General features: G+C 42.1%; 1 protein-coding gene across 7 annotated transcripts in view; it reads right to left on the bottom strand.

The window, feature by feature from the left end:
• ATG2B (autophagy related 2B) overlaps positions 1-21524 on the bottom strand; it is an 83303-nt gene extending 61779 nt beyond the window's left edge. For 3 of the 7 annotated variants that reach the window (XR_006204047.1, XM_042944223.1, XM_042944224.1), the window contains exons 1-6: positions 20900-21524; positions 8152-8314; positions 4697-4849; positions 4138-4240; positions 2479-2641; positions 854-1033 (exon numbers count right to left, since the gene is read on the bottom strand). Coding sequence is in view for 6 of the 7 variants with exons in the window: in XM_042944223.1 (XP_042800157.1) it covers positions 854-1033; positions 2479-2641; positions 4138-4240; positions 4697-4849; positions 8152-8314; positions 20900-21061 (924 nt within the window). In the remaining variant the exon portion in view is untranslated. Of the gene's footprint in view, positions 1-853; positions 1034-2478; positions 2700-4137; positions 4241-4696; positions 4850-8151; positions 8315-20899 lie in introns of those variants that run through there. The other 4 variants (XM_042944225.1, XM_042944222.1, XM_042944221.1 and 1 more) reach the window with 2 other exon arrangements.
• Positions 21525-21587: the final 63 nt, after the last annotated feature.

A 21587-nucleotide genomic window follows, 5' to 3' on the forward strand; every position in this document is an offset into this window, starting at 1 on the left:
CATTCACGTGCACTCAGTTGCTCCCTCTCCCATGCCCCTCCCCCCAGCAATCTCTATAGCTCTCATTATACGCTGTATTAAGGCGAAGACAGTACTCCACTCTTCTTTGCATCTCCCCGAGAAGTTGCACAGGGCCTGGCACACGGCACTCAAACACCTACAGCTAGTTAGCACAGTGAGTAAAATGACTAAATCCTGACATCTTCTTAATTTAAACTACATTTTACACAGATTATATAGCAAATGAGTTTTCAAAGTTTGAAAATAACATGCCACAAATACGTTTTTAACCAGCTACACAAACACAAGCTTCCTGATTCCCCAGCAGACCGCCCAATACTGCTCCCTACAAAACAGGTGTTGTCTTTACAAGCTCTTCAAAAGCCATGAGTTACCATGGGGGGGGAGTCAATCTCTTTTCATAAATATTCCACAACATAAAAACAGTCATTCTGTTCAAAACGCACAAAGGTGGGCATTTTTACATGCATACAATTAAGCACCTTCTACGGTCAACTTCTTGCTTTCCAAATCTCTTCTCCTAAACTTACTTTTGTGATAACAGATTCCTTAATGAATTGCTAGTTTCTGAACTAACGAATGTTTCTGAACCGCTCGAGTGTAGGAGACAGTGCTAAACCCAAGCAGCAGCAGAAGGGCAAAGGCATTCCTCACGTGAGCCTTAAGACGGGAGGACAGAGGCCCCAGCAGAGAGTAAGAACGCTGACTCCAGGACAGTGGGCACCCTAGTTACAGGACAATCCACAGTGACCAATCGGTGAGAACGCTGCACAGATTAAAGAATGCTCGTACTCTGGTTTGTTTTACTATAGAAAATAAAACGAACACTTACCTTAGCTCCAGGAAGTACTTCATTCTGTTTCAACGTGAGACTCAACTCCAACCTACCGATCAGCCCTCCAACCTGCACTGGGTCAGAGGGTGCCATCTCTGGTAAATTTCTAGTTAGTTGTGGGTGTGGCTCATAGACAATTTTGGGATTCCAGCTAGGTGACAGCTTTGGCTCAGTTTCCTACAATGAGGCAATAAGAATAAAATAATTCTTGGGAATGCAAGCCGGTGCAGCCACTCTGGAAAACAGTATGGAGGTTCTTCAAAAAACTAAAACTAAAACCACCCTAACGAACCAGCAATTGCACTACTAGGCATTTATCCAAGGGATACAGGTGTGCTGCTTCGAAGGGACACATGCACCCCCATGTTTATAGCAGCCCTATTGACAATAGCCAAAGTCTGGAAAGAGCCCAAATGTCCACCTATGGATGGATAGATAAAGAAGATGTGGTGTGTATATATATGTGTATATGTATATATGTATATATATATACGTGTGTGTGTGTGTGTGTGTGTATACACACACACACACACACACACACACACACACACACACACACACACACACAATGGAGTATTACTCGGCCATCAAAAAGAATGAAATCTTGCCATTTGCAACTACGTGGATGGAACTGGAGGGTATTATGCTAAGTGAAATTAGTCAGAGAAAAACAAAAATCATACGACTTCACTAATATGAAGACTCTAAGAGACAAAAGAGATGAACATAAGGGAAGGGAAACAAAGACAATATAAAAACAGGGAGGGGGACAAAGCATAAGAGACTCATAAATATGGAGAACAAACTGAGGGTTTCTGGAGGGGTTGTGGGAGGGGGAATGAGCTAAATGGGCAAGGGGCACTAAGGAATCTACTCCTGAAATCATCGTTTCACTAGATGCTAACTAATTTGGATGTAAGTTTTAAAAAACAAAAAATAAAATTAAAAAAAAGAATAAAGTAATTCTTTAAAATACCTTAGTGTAAATAAACTGAAATGCAAAATACAAATGTCAGCATAAGAGTAAAATATTTGACATGAAAAACTTATTACGTGACCATGAATAAACCAGTATCTTATAGCTGGCATGAAACGGTAGTAATAAAGGCAAATCATGGAAAAGGACTTTATGGAAAAAAAGCACAGTATCTATTCAAATTATAGCAATAAGAAAAAACAGACATTCTGTAATCATGAAAATCTGAAATAATGCAAAAGATGAATTCTGGAAGGACTGATTTATGAAAGGACTCTCTACTCTCAGAAAGGATTAATAAAACGTTCCTAATTATAAAACCCTTTTAAGCTGTAAGTTTTCAGCACTGTTCATTATGTAAGGTAATGTGAACACTGTTTGGGATTTTATCCTAAAAGGGTATTCGCGGTCATCATACCACTTTCCCCCAAAACACAGTATCCAATGTTACACACCTCACAGGTAGGAAAGGCATCAATCGTAAATAGGAGTATTTTAAAAACCGCGAAAGGTAGGCATCGCTGAATATTTGTGTTAACTTCCAGATCAGACGGATCTGTATACCCCAGCAAAACCTAACAGCCCCCATTTAAACCTTTTACAAATCTAGGATTTAGCGTTTGGTTTTTTGTTTGGTTTTTCTTACCCCTGGTGCAGTTGGACACACTGGGGAGGATTTTGCTGACGCGGAAAACTCATCCCAGAAGAGGGCCACTCCGGAGAGCTGCAGCAACTTGTGCGCAAACGCTGTGGGCTGATGCACGTTCATTCCTGCAGACTCGTCAGCAGCTTCGTCACAGTACACGGTCCTGCACGTTCAAAACAAGAGCATTTGCACGACGCTCCGGAGAAAACCTACTGGCAAGCCTGAGAAACACACACAGCCTTTTCACTTAAAGGATTGTTCAAGTGTTAGCACAACTGAGAAAATGAGAAAAGGTAACGTGGTCAGCATTACGGTGCTTTGCTACGGGAAAACGTTTTCACCAAGAGACCTCAGCCACGGGAAGGGTAATTTTAGGGGGTCCTAAGCTGGCGGGGGGGAGACGGGATTAATAACTGCCTAAAGTTCGCCTCCAGGAAAACAATCCCCGGGCTCCCTCACAAACCTATCTTGGCTCCAAGTCACGTGTCTGACGCGAATGGCATTTCTTGAACCTTCCGACTGTTCACTCCAGGAGTTCAGTTTAAACGAAATGCAGAAAGTAGTTCCACGTGCGTGAGATTTCAGTAGCTTTTTAACGTACCATTTCAGGGAAATGCAACCTAATTTCAAAATTCTGTTGACAAGAACTTTCACGGGACCCCTGGGTGGCTCGGTGGGTGAAGCGTCCCACTCCTGATTGACGGCTCAGGTCATGGACTCACAGTGGCGAGATCGAGTCCCACGTCAGGCTCTACGCTGACAGCGTGGAGCCTGCCTGGGATTCTCTCTCTGTGCCTCTCTCTCTGCCTTTCCCCTGCTCAAGCTCGCTCTCTCTCAAAAATAAATGAATATTAAAAAAAATAATAACCGTTTCACTAATACATACGATGTTTTGCGAAAGACAGAAACCGTATCTGCTCAAAATCTGGCAAACCCCCCAGCAGATCTGTATACGACAGGGCCGTATACTGAGCACTAAGTGTCTTTGGTGCTCGGTGTACATATTTCCTCCTGTGTGTTTCTGCAGGCATTCGTAGCACATCAAAACACACGCGAACAGTGACAACCTCAAATCAACACTCAAAAGTGTGTACATGAATCATCTCTGTTTCAGAGCTGTTTAGAAGGTTCCAAGCGGGCAAAAACACAAAACTAAGTGCTGGTTCCTATATTTTTAAGGAAATCACTATCACGCATATTGACTTTAAGATACTCTCACAGAATCCTCAAAGAAAACAGCAGCAGCTTTTTCATGCAAAGCAGCACTTAGACCAAGCAAAGGAAAGCAAAAAAGCCCCTCATACTAATGAGACATGCCAAAACAACACATCGCTCACATGAAAAAACTCCAACAGGAGTGCCTTAAATTCAGCAGCGCTCAACTATTCATGATTTTTATTTGATACTAACTAAAACCAGAACCATTTGCTTTGAATTCAGTATTATATACAAATTATACCCCAACTGGCATTTTAAGTTTTCAATAATGGGATTAGAACATATCTTGGACAGCAGTGCTTTACTGTGAAATCATACAACGTATTAACAGCATCACCTCTAATCTCTAAAAGCATCATAAAATCTAATGACAGACTTAGATCTTACCATTTATAAAAGAAAAGAATAGGGTCATTTATTCTCAGAGATAAGAAGTCTTACCTTTCTATTCGAATTTCAAGTGCAGTTCCAGTTTTGGAATTTTCTGGCACGTGTTCGATTCTCAAGACAGTGTCTATAAAAGTGACTTTTACTCTTCTTAGCACTAGAGGAAACAGGTCACCGTCAACATGAGACCATATGTATACTCAATAAAAACTTCTAATGAAAGGAATACAAAATAAAAAAGTTGTATTTCTTTCCTTAAAAATCCCCAAACCTTAAGTTTGGTAATAAATATTTTGTCTTACTGAGCACCTACTATGTCATATCTCAACAGACACTTGGGTAGAGCTAACGCTCTCCGCTGAATTAAAATCCCTTACACAAGCACAATAAAATAAACAGGAGAAACTAGGACACAAAGGACATGAAATTAAATCAGATACAATATTTAAAATAACCTCAATTCTAAAGTTTTGAAGTGAGAAGAGTAATTCTGTTTAAAAACAAATCACTCCAACGGATTTACCTTATGTGAGACTTACTAAATAAAAGATACTAATATACTAAAAACAAAACAAAAATCTAAAATTTTTGAAAATACTCAATAATGCCAAACCTGTTTCAATGGTTTCAGCAAACTTTTCAAGTCCTTCAAAAGGCTGGGATCCTTCTCCTTGTTCATCCGTTAATTTCTGGCTAAGACATTCTTTTGCCAACTGCATACTGCTGGTCATGAAACTTGACCAATACATAGGCTCAGAACCAGTTGCTGCAGAAAATATAGATGAATTCTAAATAACTTCTCATAGTTCCAACAAAGCCATTTCATAAAATGCCACATTTGAAATAAGTGAATTCTTAATCCTCCAAGAGATATTTAGCATCATGATGTTCCCTCGGCATAGAATACTCTAGAAATCGGGGCGCCTGGGTGGCTCAGTCGGTTGAGCGTCCGACTTCGGCTCAGGTCATGATCTCGCGGTCTGTGAGTTCGAGCCCCGCGTCGGGCTCTGTGCTGACGGCTCAGAGCCTGGAGCCTGCTTCGGATTCTGTATCTCCCTCTCTCTCTGACCCTCCCCTGCTCATGCTCTGTCTCTCTCTCTCTCTCAAAAATAAATTTAAAAAAAACATTAAAAAAAAAATTAAAAAAAAAAAAGAATACTCTAGAAATCACTCTTGCAAGAGATTCAACCACCACCTTATAATAACTGAGAAGAAAAAATAAAAGATCACAGAACACATGTCCAGAGACCTGTGTTCTCATTAAATGATACACATCTGCCAAATGTTAATTCGCGAATTCGTTCAACAAATATTTAATGCATGCATGGTACTGTTTAAAAGTCTACAGAATAGAGGTCAGCAAACTTCTTTGGCAAGGGTCAGACGGCACAGATTTCAGGTTTTGTGGGTCCTTTGGTCTCTACCGTGATGACTCAACTCTCTCACTCTGGTGCAAAAGCAGCAGAGAGAATAAATGAATGAGTATGGTAGTGTTCCTACACCGATTTACAAAAATAAGACAGAACAAATTTGGCCTAGAGGCCAGAGTTAGCCGACCCTGCTGTAAGGGATCCAAAAAATATTAATTCTGCCCTCCCAGAGCCTACAATAGAAGAAATATGTTGCAGTTAAGATGAATTAGTAAGCAACTATGCAGGGTCAACAGAGAACACGGCTGAATCGAGAGGTTAATTCTTCTCACTGACAGAAGGTAACAGGAACTCTGGCAGGGCTGGTACTGGGCCGGGGCTTTGGAAGGGGAGCAGAAATGTAGACAAGACAGAAAAGCATCCTTGGAGGGATATATGAACTGGGAAAAATCCTTTCTAGATCTCCCCTCATCAGAGAGCTGCACCACTCTCTCTTACGTTATCCAAAACAAAGTGACAGAGATCACTAGAATTCTTGCCTTCCAAAAATGGAAGTTAAAAGCCCTTCTCATGGAATATTTTTAAAGTAAGGGAGAATATCTGACTTTCCACAGAGAAAGTATTATTATATCTAGTCATCATGGTTAAAAAAATATTATTGTTAATTAAATGCCATTATCAAGGAGGACTTCCATGCACAGACTACCACTTTTCAAACTACAGGTGCCACTGATTGCAGGAAGTACACTTTAAACTTTGGTGTTCCAGACAGCACTTGGGCTTATAATTCGCTAGGTATATCTTGGTAAACATCACTTGCCACTGAAAGAATTCAAATTCAGAATTTAAGATGATTCACGTCACGACTCTATTGGTTTAGAAAATACACATACGCTACACACACACCCCGAAGTAGAAAATCTTAAGATACAACATCACACGGCGGTTCGGAACGGGGACTCCACAACTAGGTTGCCTGGGTTCAGATCCCATCTTCCCACTTAACTAGCCGTGACCTTGGACAAGTCTGGAATCTACCTCTGCGTCAATTCCCTGTTCTGTAAAATGGAGATAATAAAAAATATCTATTTCAAAGAGCTATTATAAAATAATATTTGTACAGCATTTAGAACAGTATGTGGTATCTAAGAAGCACTATACACGTTGGATACGTCGGAAAACATCACGCATGTAATTAAAGCTATACCACACACACGTACTTGTAAATAATGACTTACTACCACTTTAAAGCTTTTCCCTCCCCAAGTTTTCTTTTGAAAATTTTCAATCCTAAGAAAGAGGTGAAAGAATGGTACCATGAACACCCACACAGCCTTCACTTAGACTCATCATGACTGTGTCACACGCACACAAATACACACAAACTCTCATCCTTTTGCTGAACTATCTGAAGGTAAACCTCAGGCATCCTAACACTCACTCCTAAATACTTGAGCATACAACTCCTAAGAATACAATGAACACTCCCCAGCAAAAGCTCAGTAAGGGTAACACTCCCAAGAAACATAACCCTGGCAAAATATTATCTTCCTTACAGGCCACACCCAAATTTCCCTAGCTGTCTCAGTAACATCCTTCGTAGCAAAAGCAAAAACACACGATTAACTATTGCAGTGTCTTAGTCTTTTTCATCTGGAACAATTCCTCCACCTTTCTTGTCTTTCGTGATACGGACACTTCGAAAGACTACCAACCAGTGAGTCTGTAGAATTTCCTTATTTTGGATTTGTCTGCCTTCTTCCTTATAATCTGATTCAGATTAAGCACTTTTAACAGGAACGGTACATATATGATGTGTCCTCCTCAGCCATCACATCAGGACACACATGATGTCGGTTTGATCCACTATCAATGAGATTAAGTTTGATCAATCACTAGGTTGTTGTGAGGACTGTCAATTTCTTTCATTGTGAAAGAAACATTTTTCTCTTTGTAAATAATATGTAAAATCGATGGGAGGTATGCTGATACCATCTAAATATAAAGCTCCTCAACAACTTTCACCAAACGATGTTAGAATTCATTGACGATTATCACCTGTATCAAGTGCTTTTTTTTGTTTGTTTTTTGTTTTTTGTTTGTGTTTTTTTTTTGCCATGGTGGCCAAAAACATGGTTATGGTCTATCATCTTTTTCTACTCTATGAACTAGGTATCCTACTGCAATAAAGAGCTTTCCCTTCTTCCTGCCTCTCTTACATACTGATTACTTATTTATAACAATATAAACTTAAAGAGAAATTTTGTTTTAATTTAGTGTGCTATAATCCATTATTGCCATTATTCTTTGTTTACTCAAGTATTCCCAGATTTGGCCAATGAGAGCCCCTAAAGCCCAATCCTGTGTCCTTTTAACATTTCTCCATCGATCTTTGAGCAATTCCTTTCTTTCTGGCACAATACTCCGAATCTTTAAAACACGAGTCACTTTAGATAATCAGTAACAAATAATTAAACCAAATCATCATTATACCAAAGTTCCTGCAGGTAAACAGGGCGAGAAGTAATCCTAAAGGTAAAATCACACACACCCAAGTCCTAATATTTTTATCTACTGAAAAGCTCACAAATACAATGCTAAGTGATAAATTAAATACTGAATTTAATACAATTAGGTTACTTTCCCAATCTCTGAGGAATACAAATAGAAACAAATCAAACAAACACAGCACACGTACCTAGGCGAGGTCTAGGCCGGAAGACCATTTCTAGCCCTTTCACTTCCAGTGCACAATTATCCTGTAGCAAGGAGCCCCATGGAACTGACAGAGAAATTGACTGTATGAATCCTTCAGTGACTTCTAAAGGCGCATCTGCCGACTCCAGGATCTCATTGAGACACTAAAGAGAAAAAACATGTACATTTTGAAATCACAGGGACAAGAATTCAAAATTGGTAACTTACTCAAAGATGCTGAATATGCTCATATAGGTGTCAGACACTAGGGATTACGAAAGCAGAGTCGAGGGGGCACCCGGGTAGTTCAGTCGATTAAGCGTCCAACTGCGGCTGAGGTTATGATCTCACGGCTCATGAGTTCGATCCCCACATCAGGCTATGTGCTGACAGATCAGAGCCTGGAGTCTGCTTCAGATTCTGTGTCTCCCTCTCTCTCTACCCCTCCCCTGCTCGTGCTCACTCGCTCAAAAATAAAATTTAAAAACTATTTTTAAAAAAATGAAAAGAAAAAGAAAGCAGAGTCCAAGATAAAGACTCCCCATCCTCACGAAATTTACTAAATAGCTTACCATGGAAGACACACATAATTAAGATGTGATGAGCTACACGAAAGACGAAATACACTGTAGTATTTGAGCATATAATAGAACCCAACCTGGCACCAGAGGCAGTACTATTGCAAAGTGAGACCAGAGAAGGCTGAGGAGTTAACCAAAGTGGTCCACACAGACTACGGCGTGTGACAGGATTCAGAGAAAGCAGAGGTCAGAGACGCAAGACTTTTTGAAAAGGAAAGGTTACTCTAGACTCTAATGCAGTGTGCTAGGGTGAGGAGCCAAAGATAAAGCTACATAGATAAGGGAGAGGGAGTCCAAACAGCCTTGTAATTCATGTTCAGGAGTCTGACATTTATCTCAAGAGCAGAGTGAAGCCATTGAAAGATTTTAAGCAGGGGACCACGATGAGATTGGAACTTTCAGCGAACCACTTCTGCCACCACACCGAGCATGTATTGGAGGAAAGCAAAATTCAGGCAGAAAGGTTGTTATGAGTAAGAGAAGCCAGGGAAATTGGTTTGGCGAGGACAGTGACACTGAGGGTGGTTAGAAGTGGACAGATTTTTGTAGTTTATTAGGAAGTAGAATTGGCATCATGAGAAATAAAAAAAAAAAAGGACCGAAGGATGACTCCCGGGGTGTTGACCCGGGCAACTGGTTAGACAGTGCTATTTACATTGAAAAAACCTGGAGAAGCAGGTTAGAGGAAGCGGAGAAGTTCAGTTCCCAAGAGCAGACATCTGGGTGGAGACGTCAGAGGCCGCTGGCTATTCTGGTCTCGATTATCAGGGGAGCCATCTGGGCTGAAGCCCTAGGGTGATGAGAGACAGCCTTTGGAAACTTAGGTAGAGTTAAATGACAAGAGGCCTACGACAGAATCCTGATAAGCACCCCAACATTTAAGAACTAAGAATTGGTTTATGAAAGACGCACCTGCAAACTAGAAAAAAGCAAACAGAAGTAGAAGGAAAATCAAGTCTTACGTTCCCAGAAAATCACGGAAAGACCACTATAAAAAGAGGGGTCCTGGGCAACAAAAGGTAACAAGAGGCCAAACACTTTTAAACGTCCACCGGATTCTGTGATATTTAGGCCACCGGTGATCCCAGTGAGAGCAATTTCAATAGCGTGGTAAGGCAAACCAGATTACAACAGAAGGAAGACAGGATGGATGTAAATATAGGTAACAATAATTAAACGTATTTCTCGATAATGTACTTTTTACATTAAATTAAGATAACACACGTTCACTAAATGCCAGTTTATACGTGTGGCACTTCCTGCGTGCCATGGTAACCGCAGTGTCATAATTCTTTGCTACCAGCCTAACACTGAATGTTGAGATTTGGACTGGCTCGTGTTTTGTCACTGGAGGTTACCACTTCAAAAGGCTTTCTTCATGCTGGTGTTTGTGTGACCTTACAGGCTTTCTAAGAGTACGTGGGCATGGATTGTTTTAAGGGAAACACATCCAGGTGCTCACATCCCAAATATATTCTGTGCTCAAGCTGATCGATCTTCCTGAGAAGAGTACTTAACGGTGGCACCATGTTGGATCGCCTCTCCTGTACTCCCTTGTACAATCTCCCTGCCCCGACTTAGCCAGAAAGGCCTACCTTTTCCCTTCCCGATTCCTCCTTGGTGCACCGCCCAGGGTATAAAAATCTCCAGGCAGGACCAGCATTAAGTTTGCTATTGTTTCCCTATCTTATACATATTTTTGGTATGGCACTCAAAGAACTAAGCGATGTTGCTACTGCAAAATCCCTTCAAGTCTCACCTATTTCTTTATGACATCAGCATTTGTCAAGCTTATAACTATTTCAAAAACTTGGAAGGAAATTTATAATGAGCCCTATCAAATTCTAGTTAAGTATATTCATCTATAGATACATAAGCTAATCAGGGAAGAGGGGGAAAACCACCTAGCCACATCATTAAGAAAGGTATTTCCAAGAGAAATTTTTAAGTTTAATTTTTCAAACATATTCATATCGTTTTGATCAACTGCACACTTATAACAACACAATCCAGAGGAAAAATCTTAACACTTAAAGCCTAACGATTACCTGAAGGAAATACTGATAAGATTAATATGGTAAGGCCTAGAGAACTACTAAGAAGACCACTATAAAACTCAAAAAACAGAAAGTGAAGAAATTAAAGGAATTAAAATGGGAATTAAAAGGAATTAAATTAAATTTAAAAGGAATAAGGAGGGGCACCTAGATGGCTCAGTCGGTTAGGCATCTGACTTCAGCTCAGGTCATATCGTTCTGATTCGTGAGTTCGTGAGTTCGAGCCCCACACTGGGCTCTGTGCTGACAGCTCAGAGCTCCAGCTCAGAGCCAGGAGCCTGCTTCAGATTCTGCGTCTCTCTCTCTCTCTCTGGCCCTCCTCCTCGCACGGTCTGTCTCTCTCTCCCTCTCAAAAATAAATATTTAAAAAACAGGAATAAGGAAGTATTTACTTAATGCAAAAGAAAGCTTGATAGCAAGTTTTAAAATATGATCTCTTTCAGTTTAGTTACATGTTTTTATTGTAGAGAAATTACAGCATGATCAATAAAAGACTTAAGCATAAAATACATGTTATGATAAAATTTTGCAGAAGATGAACATAAGAGTTCAATGGGAAAAAAATACAATGTTAAATTTCCAACTATTAATGAAGAGCTTGTTCAAGCATTTTCAAATGCATAATGGTAGATATTTAGATCCTACTGGGTGAAAAAATATATTTTTTATATCAATATTTACAACACAGGATTACTCTCTACAACTATTTAAGCTGTTAAGAAGACGAAAGGCCAAGGTGGCGTCACTCGCCCACCAGGACAGCAAATCAAGACTTAATTGCAGTTTCCACCTCTCCAAGAGTGAAATTTTAAGCCAATCAATCTGGATTTTCTGGTTGGCACCAAGGAGGTAATCCTCTCCCCTAGAGGAAGATGAGGTAATCCACCTAAGACTCTCCCTTCTTCTCCCCTAAGGAAAGAAGTTCTGGCCTGAAACAATCTTTTCTTTTGCTAATAACTTCTTGCCCCAACCTCCTCCCTCCTTCCTATAAAAACCTTACCTTTTGCACAACTTTGGAGCTCCCCATACAAGCTAGGTGTGGTGCTGACTGATTCACGTATTGATTAAAAAAGCCAATTAGATTTTCAAATGTCCTTGGGTGAATTGCTTTTTTTTTTAATCAAAATTTATAATGAAAACCTTTTAAGTCAATTTTACTTTAATATTTATTTTGAGAGTGCGCGCGCACGTGCGCGCGCGCACACACACACACACACACACACACACACACACACACACACGGAGTGGAGAGAGAGAATCCGTGCTGTCAAAACAGAGCCCAACATGGGGTTCGACCTCAGGACCATGAGATCATGACCTAAGCCAAAAATCAAAAGTCAGACGCATAACCGTTAAGTCAATTTTAATTTTTTTTAATGTTTATTTATTTTAGAGAGGGACAGAGTGCAAGCAGGGGAGGAGAGGAGAGAGAGGGAGACACAGAATCGAAAGCAGGCTCCAGGCTCAAAGCTGTCAGCACAGAGCCCGACGCGGGGCTTGAACTCTCGAGCCATGGGATCGTGACCTGAGCCAATGTCAGACAATTAACCGATAAGCCACCCAGGGGACTCAAACTGTTAGGTCAGTTTTAAAATGCACAAGGAATATGGTAATTTTTCAAAAATTTTAAGAGAAAATTGGGCAAATGTTTGAAGGACACTCCTTTAAAAGAGCATGTGTTCTGGTCCTAGCTCAATCACTTACTAGTTGGGTGGTCTTGGACAAGTTCTTGAATCTCAATTTCCTCATCCATAAAATGGGATAGTACCTATTTCATAGACTTATTGTGAGCATAAATGAGGTAATAACATGGAAAGCTACCAACACAGTTCCTGATACCAAGTACACACCTTATAAATGTTGACTATTGCTCTTTATCTTCCACAGTGCCTACCTAGCACAATGATGAGCACTCTTAGGGATTCCAAGGTGTCTGACAGTATGCAGACAGAAAAACATCAAGTTATGTTTTTCTTTAATACCATAAGACTAACTAGGAAATATATCCTTATTAGTTTAAACCAAGGCATCAGAATTCAAAGAGATAAAATAGAGCATAAAAATTAGCAAGACCCAACTTGGACCAATTAACACTTGATTAGCACTTATTACATACAGGACACTGCACTATACTATCTCATATCCACGTTATTGCATTAAATCATCACAATAGCCCTCTGAACCAGGTATTTTTGTGCCCGTTTTACAGATATGGCAACTGAGATCCGAAAAGTTAACTTTCAAAAGCTCTTCAATGAATCATTCCAGAAACTATAAAAAAGAAATACAAAATTTTCCATTGTGAAAATATGTAAGAGGCAAATCAAAACAATGTAGTAACACCAGTAAGTCTCAAAAAAACAGCACATGGGCTTAGGAGCTGGCTTATAGAACAAACTTTCTATGATAGAAAACTTCTCAATCCCTTTGTACCAGTTTTTCAAATTTCAGTCAAGGACAATATGTGTCAGACTCCCGCAGGATGCTTCCTAAAAATGCAGATTCTTGGGTTTTTAGAACAAGAATCTAAAGGCAAGGGGCCACAAGTCTGCATGTTACCAAAGATCCCAGGTGAACCCAGTGCTGCTAGTGTTTTTAGAAGCTCTGCTTTCCTGAATCTTTTGAACCAGTGTGATGTACAAAAAGCACATAGGAGTTGGAAAGACTTAGGTTTAAAATCTCGCCGCACTGCTAATCCTAAACCTGAGTAAGTTACTTAACCTCATGGTAAAATGGAAATGGTTGCACCCAACTTAGAGCAAGAAAACCTACATAAAATCACCCACTACAGTATACAGAGATGGAAGGTGCTTAATAAACGGTCGCTATTATCTTCAGAAGCAGAATAAAATCCCCCACCTTGACTCCCTATGCCCTCTAGTCATCCTCTCTGGGTAGCCAAGGCAGCCATTTCCTCACCACCAACTACTACCTGCCTTCTAACCCTCAGCTCCTGTGACACCGCTCTCAACTCTGCCAAAAAGAACTGCCAACAACAATGAACAATACGCAGTCCTCCCCTCCCCTTGAGTTCTCAGCTCTAACTCCTACGGCCACTTCCCTTTTTGGGATTCTAACTTTACTTCGCTTCTTTACCACTCTTCATGCTTCCTCTCACTCTTCTCTCCAACCCTTCACCACTCAATGTCGGTATTCGCCTAAGTTGCATCTTCAGCCTTTTTGGTTTCTCAGTCTAGTCGACAGACTAACCACGCACCTTGTGTGCTTTCTGTCTTAGTCACTACTGATACTCTGAAAACGTCCAAATCTTTGGCCCCGGCTCTTCCTCAGCTCCATACTATCCATACTGTGAAAAGAAATAAAAGGAAACCTCATTTAAAATGGAGCCGGGAGGCCAGCAGGGAGAGTTCTCAAGTCCCTACTGCTGGTGGTCAGCTGCAGACCCAACAAGAAGAGACCTACCTTCCAGGTCCATTCGGCCTGAGCTACTAAGTCCTGTCCCAACAGGAGGTAGGAAATGTTCCTCCTTTCCCCGCCCCCACAACAGCCCAGCCAGGAAGAGACTTCACAGCTCAGCCAAAGAAGGGCCACTCCACTTTGAACTCCCAGTTTACTCCAATGGACTTTTGGTTTATAAAGGCCCTCCCAACTTCCCTCTCTCCTCTGTAAAACAGCTTACTCCTCCTTTGTTCTCCAGACTTGCCTAGGGTTTTAATGTAGCTTACTTGTCCCAGATTGCAATTCTCTGCTATAAAAAAAAACAAAAACAGAAACAATTTTTGTTGGTAAAGTAACTGGCAGTTTTATTTTTAAGGTTAACAATACACAGCTCCCACCGCCTCCTGAGCATCTCTGTCTGGATGCTCCAAAGTTCCCTTAAAATCAGTGTTAAAACTTATTCTCCCCCCAGTTTCAATTTTCTTTCCTCTCCCATTTGCTCCTCACCCCTACAGGGACAGGGTGGGAAGGAGGAACACAACCTTCTCTACTATTTCCTATTAAACCAATAAACTAGTGCAGGAAGCGATGGTCATTCAAGATTCATGCCTCTACTCATGTCTTTCATATATTCATAACAATTCTAAGAGAAAAATTTAGAATGTGTGACTCTAAAGAGGCCCATCATATAAGACCAAAAAAAGTTCAGAATGGCTTATTTCATGGGTTATTTCCATAATTAAAAGTTTGAAATTTGCGTACCATATTGTTATCTCTGGGAGAGATGAGATTAAGGGCTATTCATACTTAATATATTTTACATACATATGTATATTTCATCTTTCTTTCCCATTTGAATTTTTCACAATTAGCATGTAAGCTATATAATAAAAGTAAACAACTTAAAATATACCAAAGTGTTTTAAACTGTATACAGGCAATGACAGCCTCTGTAACATGGGCATCTGTCAACATTAGACAACTATCTAGGAAATGGATTTTGATAGAATTCTCTTCCCAATAAACACCAAGCTTTGTCTCGATTTTGTTTTAAATAGAACAGGAAGTTTTATTACAGCACTGAAGAATGGTATTAAAAGAAATCTGGTTAAGGAAATAGTTCTAGAGAGAGTAAACAGTTCAAGAATTTAAACAGTGCCACTAAGATACAAAATAATATCCCTAAAAATAAGAGGTTTTAAATAGATCACACTTCTACAGTCTTAGATGCACTTGGGCAAAATCCTCCATATCTAATATCATAAGGTACTTAGAAATTCACTCATTCTATGCAACTCCAAGGTCTACTACAGTATACAACTAGGACAAAATTCTTAGATAACGGAATCAATTTGGCCAGGTAGGCTATCTACTCAGGCAGTATTTTCCTCATTAGCCCATAGAAGTATATCCTTGAGACGGAATAATTCTTAACCTAAAAGCAGAGACCTGAAGTGCTAAGCAAGTGTCTTATAGATTACCTTAGAGTTTCTCTTATCTTAAAGGCCATTTAGCTTTTAGTTATCAATGAGTTTCATGCATATAGACAAAGGGAAGGTAACACTGGTCTACTGGACCATCTGGCAAAGAATTACTAACCAATATTGCTTGAACTGAAGATTAATTTTATTCTTTATACCAGTATAAGTAGGAAAGCAAAAGAAAGATTATTAGGTTGAAATTCAAAGGCTTCAGAGTCTTAATGTCTACCCTCCAGGACATACTGAACTTCCGTGAGGAAAGGGTCTTTATCTAGTTCACTGCTCCACCCCCAGCTCCTCATAGTGGCACATGCTAAGAACTCCAGAAGTGCAACGAACCAACTGATGAAAACACTTTAATTTAAAAAAATATGGGGCGCCTGGGTGGCTCAGTTGGTTAACCGTCGTCCGACTTTGGCTCAGGTCACGATCTCACAGTCTGTGAGTTTGAGCCCAGCATCGGGCTCTGTGCTGACAGCTCAGAGCCTGCTTGAGATTCTGTGTCTCCCTCTCTCTCTCTGCCCCTCCCCTGCTCATGTTCTCTCTCCCTCTCTCTCTCTATTAAAAAAAAATTATAGGGGCGCCTGGGTGGCTCAGTCGGTTGGGCGGCCGACTTCGGCTCAGGTCATGATCTCGCAGTCCGTGAGTTCAAGCCCCGCATCGGGCTCTGAGTCAGCACAGAGCCTGGAGCCTGTTTCGGATTCTGTGTCTCCCTCTCTCTCTGACCCTCCCCCGTTCATGCTCTGTCTCTCTCTGTCTCAAAAATAAATAAATGTTAAAAAAAATTTTTTAAATTATATATATTATATATATTTATATGTATAAATAAATAAATAAATAGGGCACCTGTGTGGATCAGTCGGTTGGGTGTCTGACTCTTGATTTCGGTTCAGGTCATAATCTCCCGGTTCGTGGGATCAAGCCCCAAGCCAGAACCTGCTTGGGATTCTCTCTGCCCCTCTCCCACCCAAGTACTCTCTCAAAATAAACATTTAAAAAAAGAAGAAGAAAGTCAGGGTTTATTTTTAATGTTTATTTTTGAGAGACAGGGTGAGAATGGGGGAGGGGCAGAGAGTGAGGGAGACACAGAATCGGAAGCAGGCTCCAGGCTAGAAGCTGTCAGCACAGAGCCTGACACAGGGCTCAAACTCACGAACCATGAGATCGTGACCTGAGCCAAAGTCGGACACTCAACCAACTGAGCCACCCAGGTGCCCCAATAAAGTCAGTCTTAAAGAGTTGGAAAAGAATGAGTCATCAAATCCCAACCTCCTCCCCAAGTAGAATTTCCTTCTTTCAACATTTTACATTTCCAAACACCTCCTTGGGGAACTCATGAACTTAGGAGCACATTACAGTTGTGGAATAGATCCAAACCCCCTGCTTCTATTTCTCCCTCCCACTTCAAGCCCTTCTAAGGTCATGATCTCCCAAGTGGGATGTATGAATACCAGAGAGTATAAGAGTTGATCTATAGGTATGTTAGAAGAAAATTAGGCATTCCATATGCAATTTCTCACAGTTTTAGATTTAAAAGTTGTACCACTACTTAATACACAAATGGGCACTGGCACGCTCACTCAGGCCAGGCATCCGAATGGCACAAAGGGAAGAACAGTAGTCCCACAATGGGGAAAAGCCAAGAGTGGCGCCCTCACCTGGATATTCATTCCATGTCAGCATCCTGAAACTTATTTGGGCATAGGTTCTACATAATAAAAACAGACCTAAACACAGAATCCTTTTAAAGAGAACATAACAATAACTTTCTGATTTCCTGGTTTTCTTACGGCCAAATATTGAAGAGTTGAAATTAAAGATAAGCAGTTTTCTTCTACAGAAAGGGTTCCAAATAGACTAATCATTTATGAGATGACCCATGGCTATCAGCAGTATATGCTACCTAGCAGGTATATTCCAAAAAACAAAACACGCTTTATATTTGCAAAGTAAAGACATTACTTTTTTTTTTTTTTTTTTTAGAGACTTTAAGTAATCTCTACACCCAATGTGGGGCTCAGAGTCACAACCACTTGATCAAGAGTCACATGCTCCTCTGACTGAGCTAGCCAGGTGCCCCGAGGTATCGCTTTAATAATGAGAAAATAACTGATCTTGGGAACGTGAGTTCGAGCTCCGCATTGGGCTCCATGCTGGGTGTGGAGTCTACTTAAATAAAAAAAAAAATTTGTAGGGGCACCTGGGTGGCTCAGTCAGTTAAGTGTCTGGTTTTGGCTCAGGTCATGATCTCGCAGTTCATGGGTTCGAGCCCTGCATCAGGCTCTGTGCTGACAGCTCAAAGCCTGGAGCCTGCTTCAGATTCTGTGTCTCTCTCTCTGCCCCATCCCCGCTCATTCTCTGTCTCTCAAAGGTGAATAAACGTTAAAAAAAAATAAACAAATTTTTAAAATAAACAAAATAGGTTTAAAAAATTTTTTTTTAATATTTCTTTATGAGAGAATGAGAAATGGAACGTGAGCAGGGGAGGGGCAGAGAGCGAGGGAGATACAGAATCCAAACCAGGCTCCAGGCTCCGAGCTGTCAGCACAGAGCCCCACGTGGGGCTCGAATTCATGAACCGTGAGATTAAGGCCTGAGCTGAAGTCAGATGCTTAACCCACTGAGCCCCCCCCAGGCGCCCCAATAAAATAGCTTTTAAAGTTAATTTATATATATGTGTATATATATATGTGCATATATGTGTATGTACATATATATAAATGCAACAACTTCAATTAACTATCAAGAAAAACTGAGATCAAGGAAGAAAGGAATGTCACAGCCCACTGCAACACAACCCTTTGCATAATTGATGGCGGAGAATTAAAACATTACTAATGTCACTAATGACATGATTCTTCCATTTGAACCTATAAATCTTCGGTGAGGCATCTTTTATTTTTTCAGAGACAAAGTCATTAAAATCAAAAGCCAAAAGCAACTGAATTTGGAATCAGAACTTTGAAGAGTGATTATCTAAGTGTCACATCAAAATTTATCCTAGTTCATACACAGCACACTATAATAAATAAATCGACAACATCAAATGTTTACTGGATGCTTTGACAAATTCTTCCCCTTCAAGGAACAGAACCATAATCTTCAGATCAAGTCTAGCCATAAATCATTTTGTCAACAATCCTGAAGTCAAACTGCAAATTCAAATACCACCACCTCTGATTTCCCATGAAGATTAAAACTACACAAATAAAGTGCCTAGCACAGTGTCTGAAATAAACAGATGCTCAATAAACATTAACGGCTCTTTCCCTGGCTTGAAGCCATGTGATTAGTGAAGAAATAGGGGCTTAAGATTTAGGTTTGAATTCTCATGGTACCACTTGCTAGCTGTGTAACTTGGGGCATATTATTTAATTCCAACTTTAAAACGGAAATAATAATACCCATCTTATAAGATCAATGTCAAAAGTCATTAAAGAATAATTCATACAGTTATTCAACCCACAAAAGACAATAAATATCCAATCCAGGGCACCTGGGTGGCTCAGTCAGTTAAGCGTCTGACTTAGGCTCAGGTCACGATCTGTTTGTGAGTTCGAGCCCCACGTGGGGCTCCTGTGCTGACAGCACAGAGTCTGAAGCCTGCTTCATATTCTGTGTCTCCATCTCTCTCTGCCCCTCACCCACTTGTGCTTGCACTCTCGCTCTCCCTCTTGCTCAAAACTAAATATTTAAAAGAATTTTAATAAAATAAGTAAGTGTCCAATACTCCTCCTTTAAGATAGCTTATTCGTATCTATACCAAAAGTATAGATTCATGGGTCACCAAACTTAAAAATATCCATCACAATCCCTACCTTCTGCTAAGCATTACAGCAATATTGTACCCTGACACAGTGCATAGCATGGATCGTATACTCCGTTAATGTTTACTAAACTCAGGTGAATGACCACGTCCACCGGCACTTAGCTAACTGGCAGCCTGGGCTAGCCTGATCTAGCCAGGTGTGGGGCTGGGTCTACTGAAACCAGGGCTCTTTCCACTACTGTTTGAACTCTCCCTAGTTAAGTCATCTACTCACCGAAAAAAATTATATGTTTACCCATACTAGTACAAATTAATTGAAGGGTCATAATAAGGTGTTACCCGTAATTTGAATTTTTCAGGTTTCTGTGGCTAAAGAAGTCGTCATTACTCTATTAAAATACTTTTATATAAAGAAAAAAAACCATTTGTTGTTGTTGTTTTTTTTACACAGCTTCTATGGGGGGGGGGGGTCCTTTTGTTTTGCACAACTACCACCGGAAAGTCACCTATGTTCCTTTCTCCTAAATGTCACCTGCGTAGGATTCAAATGCTAGCAGCAAACTGTAGCGCAACAAGTAAAGGGCTGGGGGAAGGAGAAAAGCCGTCCCATTCGTGCTCGACTCCGGACTGAATACAGTGTAAGCAGACTACCATGCCCTGAACGTACAAATGCAGGCACATCTCCACGTGGGGAGTTTAACCATACGTGAAGCACCTGTAAGACACACGGAGTCAACTCACAGCCTCTGGATGACAAGCCGACAACAGGTTTTTTAAAGGGTCTGAAACTCGCAGCTTCAGCGCTCTCGCAACACCTGTTTGCGATCTGTCACGTGAAGCAAATAGGCGTAATTCAACGGCACCACCCGGGCCACACAACCACTCGCAGGGTGGCCCTGTAGACGCACCATCAGGCAAAAAAAAAAAACCCAGGCAAACCGGCAAGAGGCCTTCCCCTAACTTGCCTTCCAGGTAGCAAACGCCGTACCGACAGACCGCGGGGTTCAAGCAGCCCACCCAGAACAAATAAAGGAATATGAATTGTGACATCCCCAAAGGTCCTCCCTCATCCTTCAGCTTTCCAGAGTGTCATCCCATGAAATAGGATTTGTTTGCCACAGAACCCCGCGACCCCTGCTACCCCAGGGACAGCGCGGGTCGCCTCCTTCCAGGGACCCGTTGCGGCCAGCGTCAAAGACCCCAAAACCACTGACGCAACTGCTTCCCTCAGTGGAGACTCCACCACGTCTGTTAAGTTTCAGAAACACGTGATTTGGGGACGCAAACTTGCTAGAAACGGGCTAAACACTTGAACACGTTTCTGTGAGCCCCTGGCACACTCCACTCGGATCCCAACCATTCCCAGGGAGGGGCTGCCCGTCACCAATCCTGGGTGACACGCGTTCAAACCGCCCCAAGGAGGGCAGCGAGACCCTCCTGGCCGGCCGCCGGCGGCTCTTACCCATTTGTCCAAAGGGACTTGGGCGAGGGACCCGGTGCCCTGGTACAGGTCCAGGCTGAGCTGCTCCAGGCTCAGCTTCTCCTGAAGGAAGTGGCCCAGGTACCTCTGCAGGAGGTACCGACAGGCCCTCTTCTTGATGGACTCCGAAAACGGCCAAGGCATGACGAGGGCTGGCCGCGGGGCCCGCGGGGACTGCAGGCGGCGGCTCCGGCCCTGGGGCCCAGGCTGCGGCTCCAGGCCGCGGCGGCGGCGCCTCGGGTCCCGGCCGGCGTCCCCGGTCCGCGGCGGGGCCTAAGCCCGGGACGGCCCCTCCATGCCCGCTCGGCGCCGGGCGTCCCTCAGGGCGACCCCATCGCCGGCGCCGCGTCGCAAGCGCTAGGCCCGGCAGGGACCAGGCGCGGGGGAGCCCCCGTCGCCCCGGGCCCGGGACACCTCCGGGAGGATCCTACTCGGCACAGAGAGGGGATGCAAGAGAACACGCGGGGAGGCGGCAGGGCCCGAGGCAGGTACTTAGGCACCCTCCTCCACTGCCGCCGCCGCCGCCGCGCGTCGAATTTGTTGTCATCCGCGGGGCGCGCTCCCGGCTCTGGGGCGCTCCCGGCTCTGGGACGCTCCCGGCGCGTTCGCGAGACCCACGCTCGCTGCGCGCCGCCGGTCGCTGGCGGAAGTGACGCCACACTAGGGCTAA

This window comes from Panthera leo, chromosome B3, assembly GCF_018350215.1.
Source record: "Panthera leo isolate Ple1 chromosome B3, P.leo_Ple1_pat1.1, whole genome shotgun sequence".
In the NCBI taxonomy this organism is placed as follows: Eukaryota; Metazoa; Chordata; class Mammalia; order Carnivora; family Felidae; genus Panthera; species Panthera leo.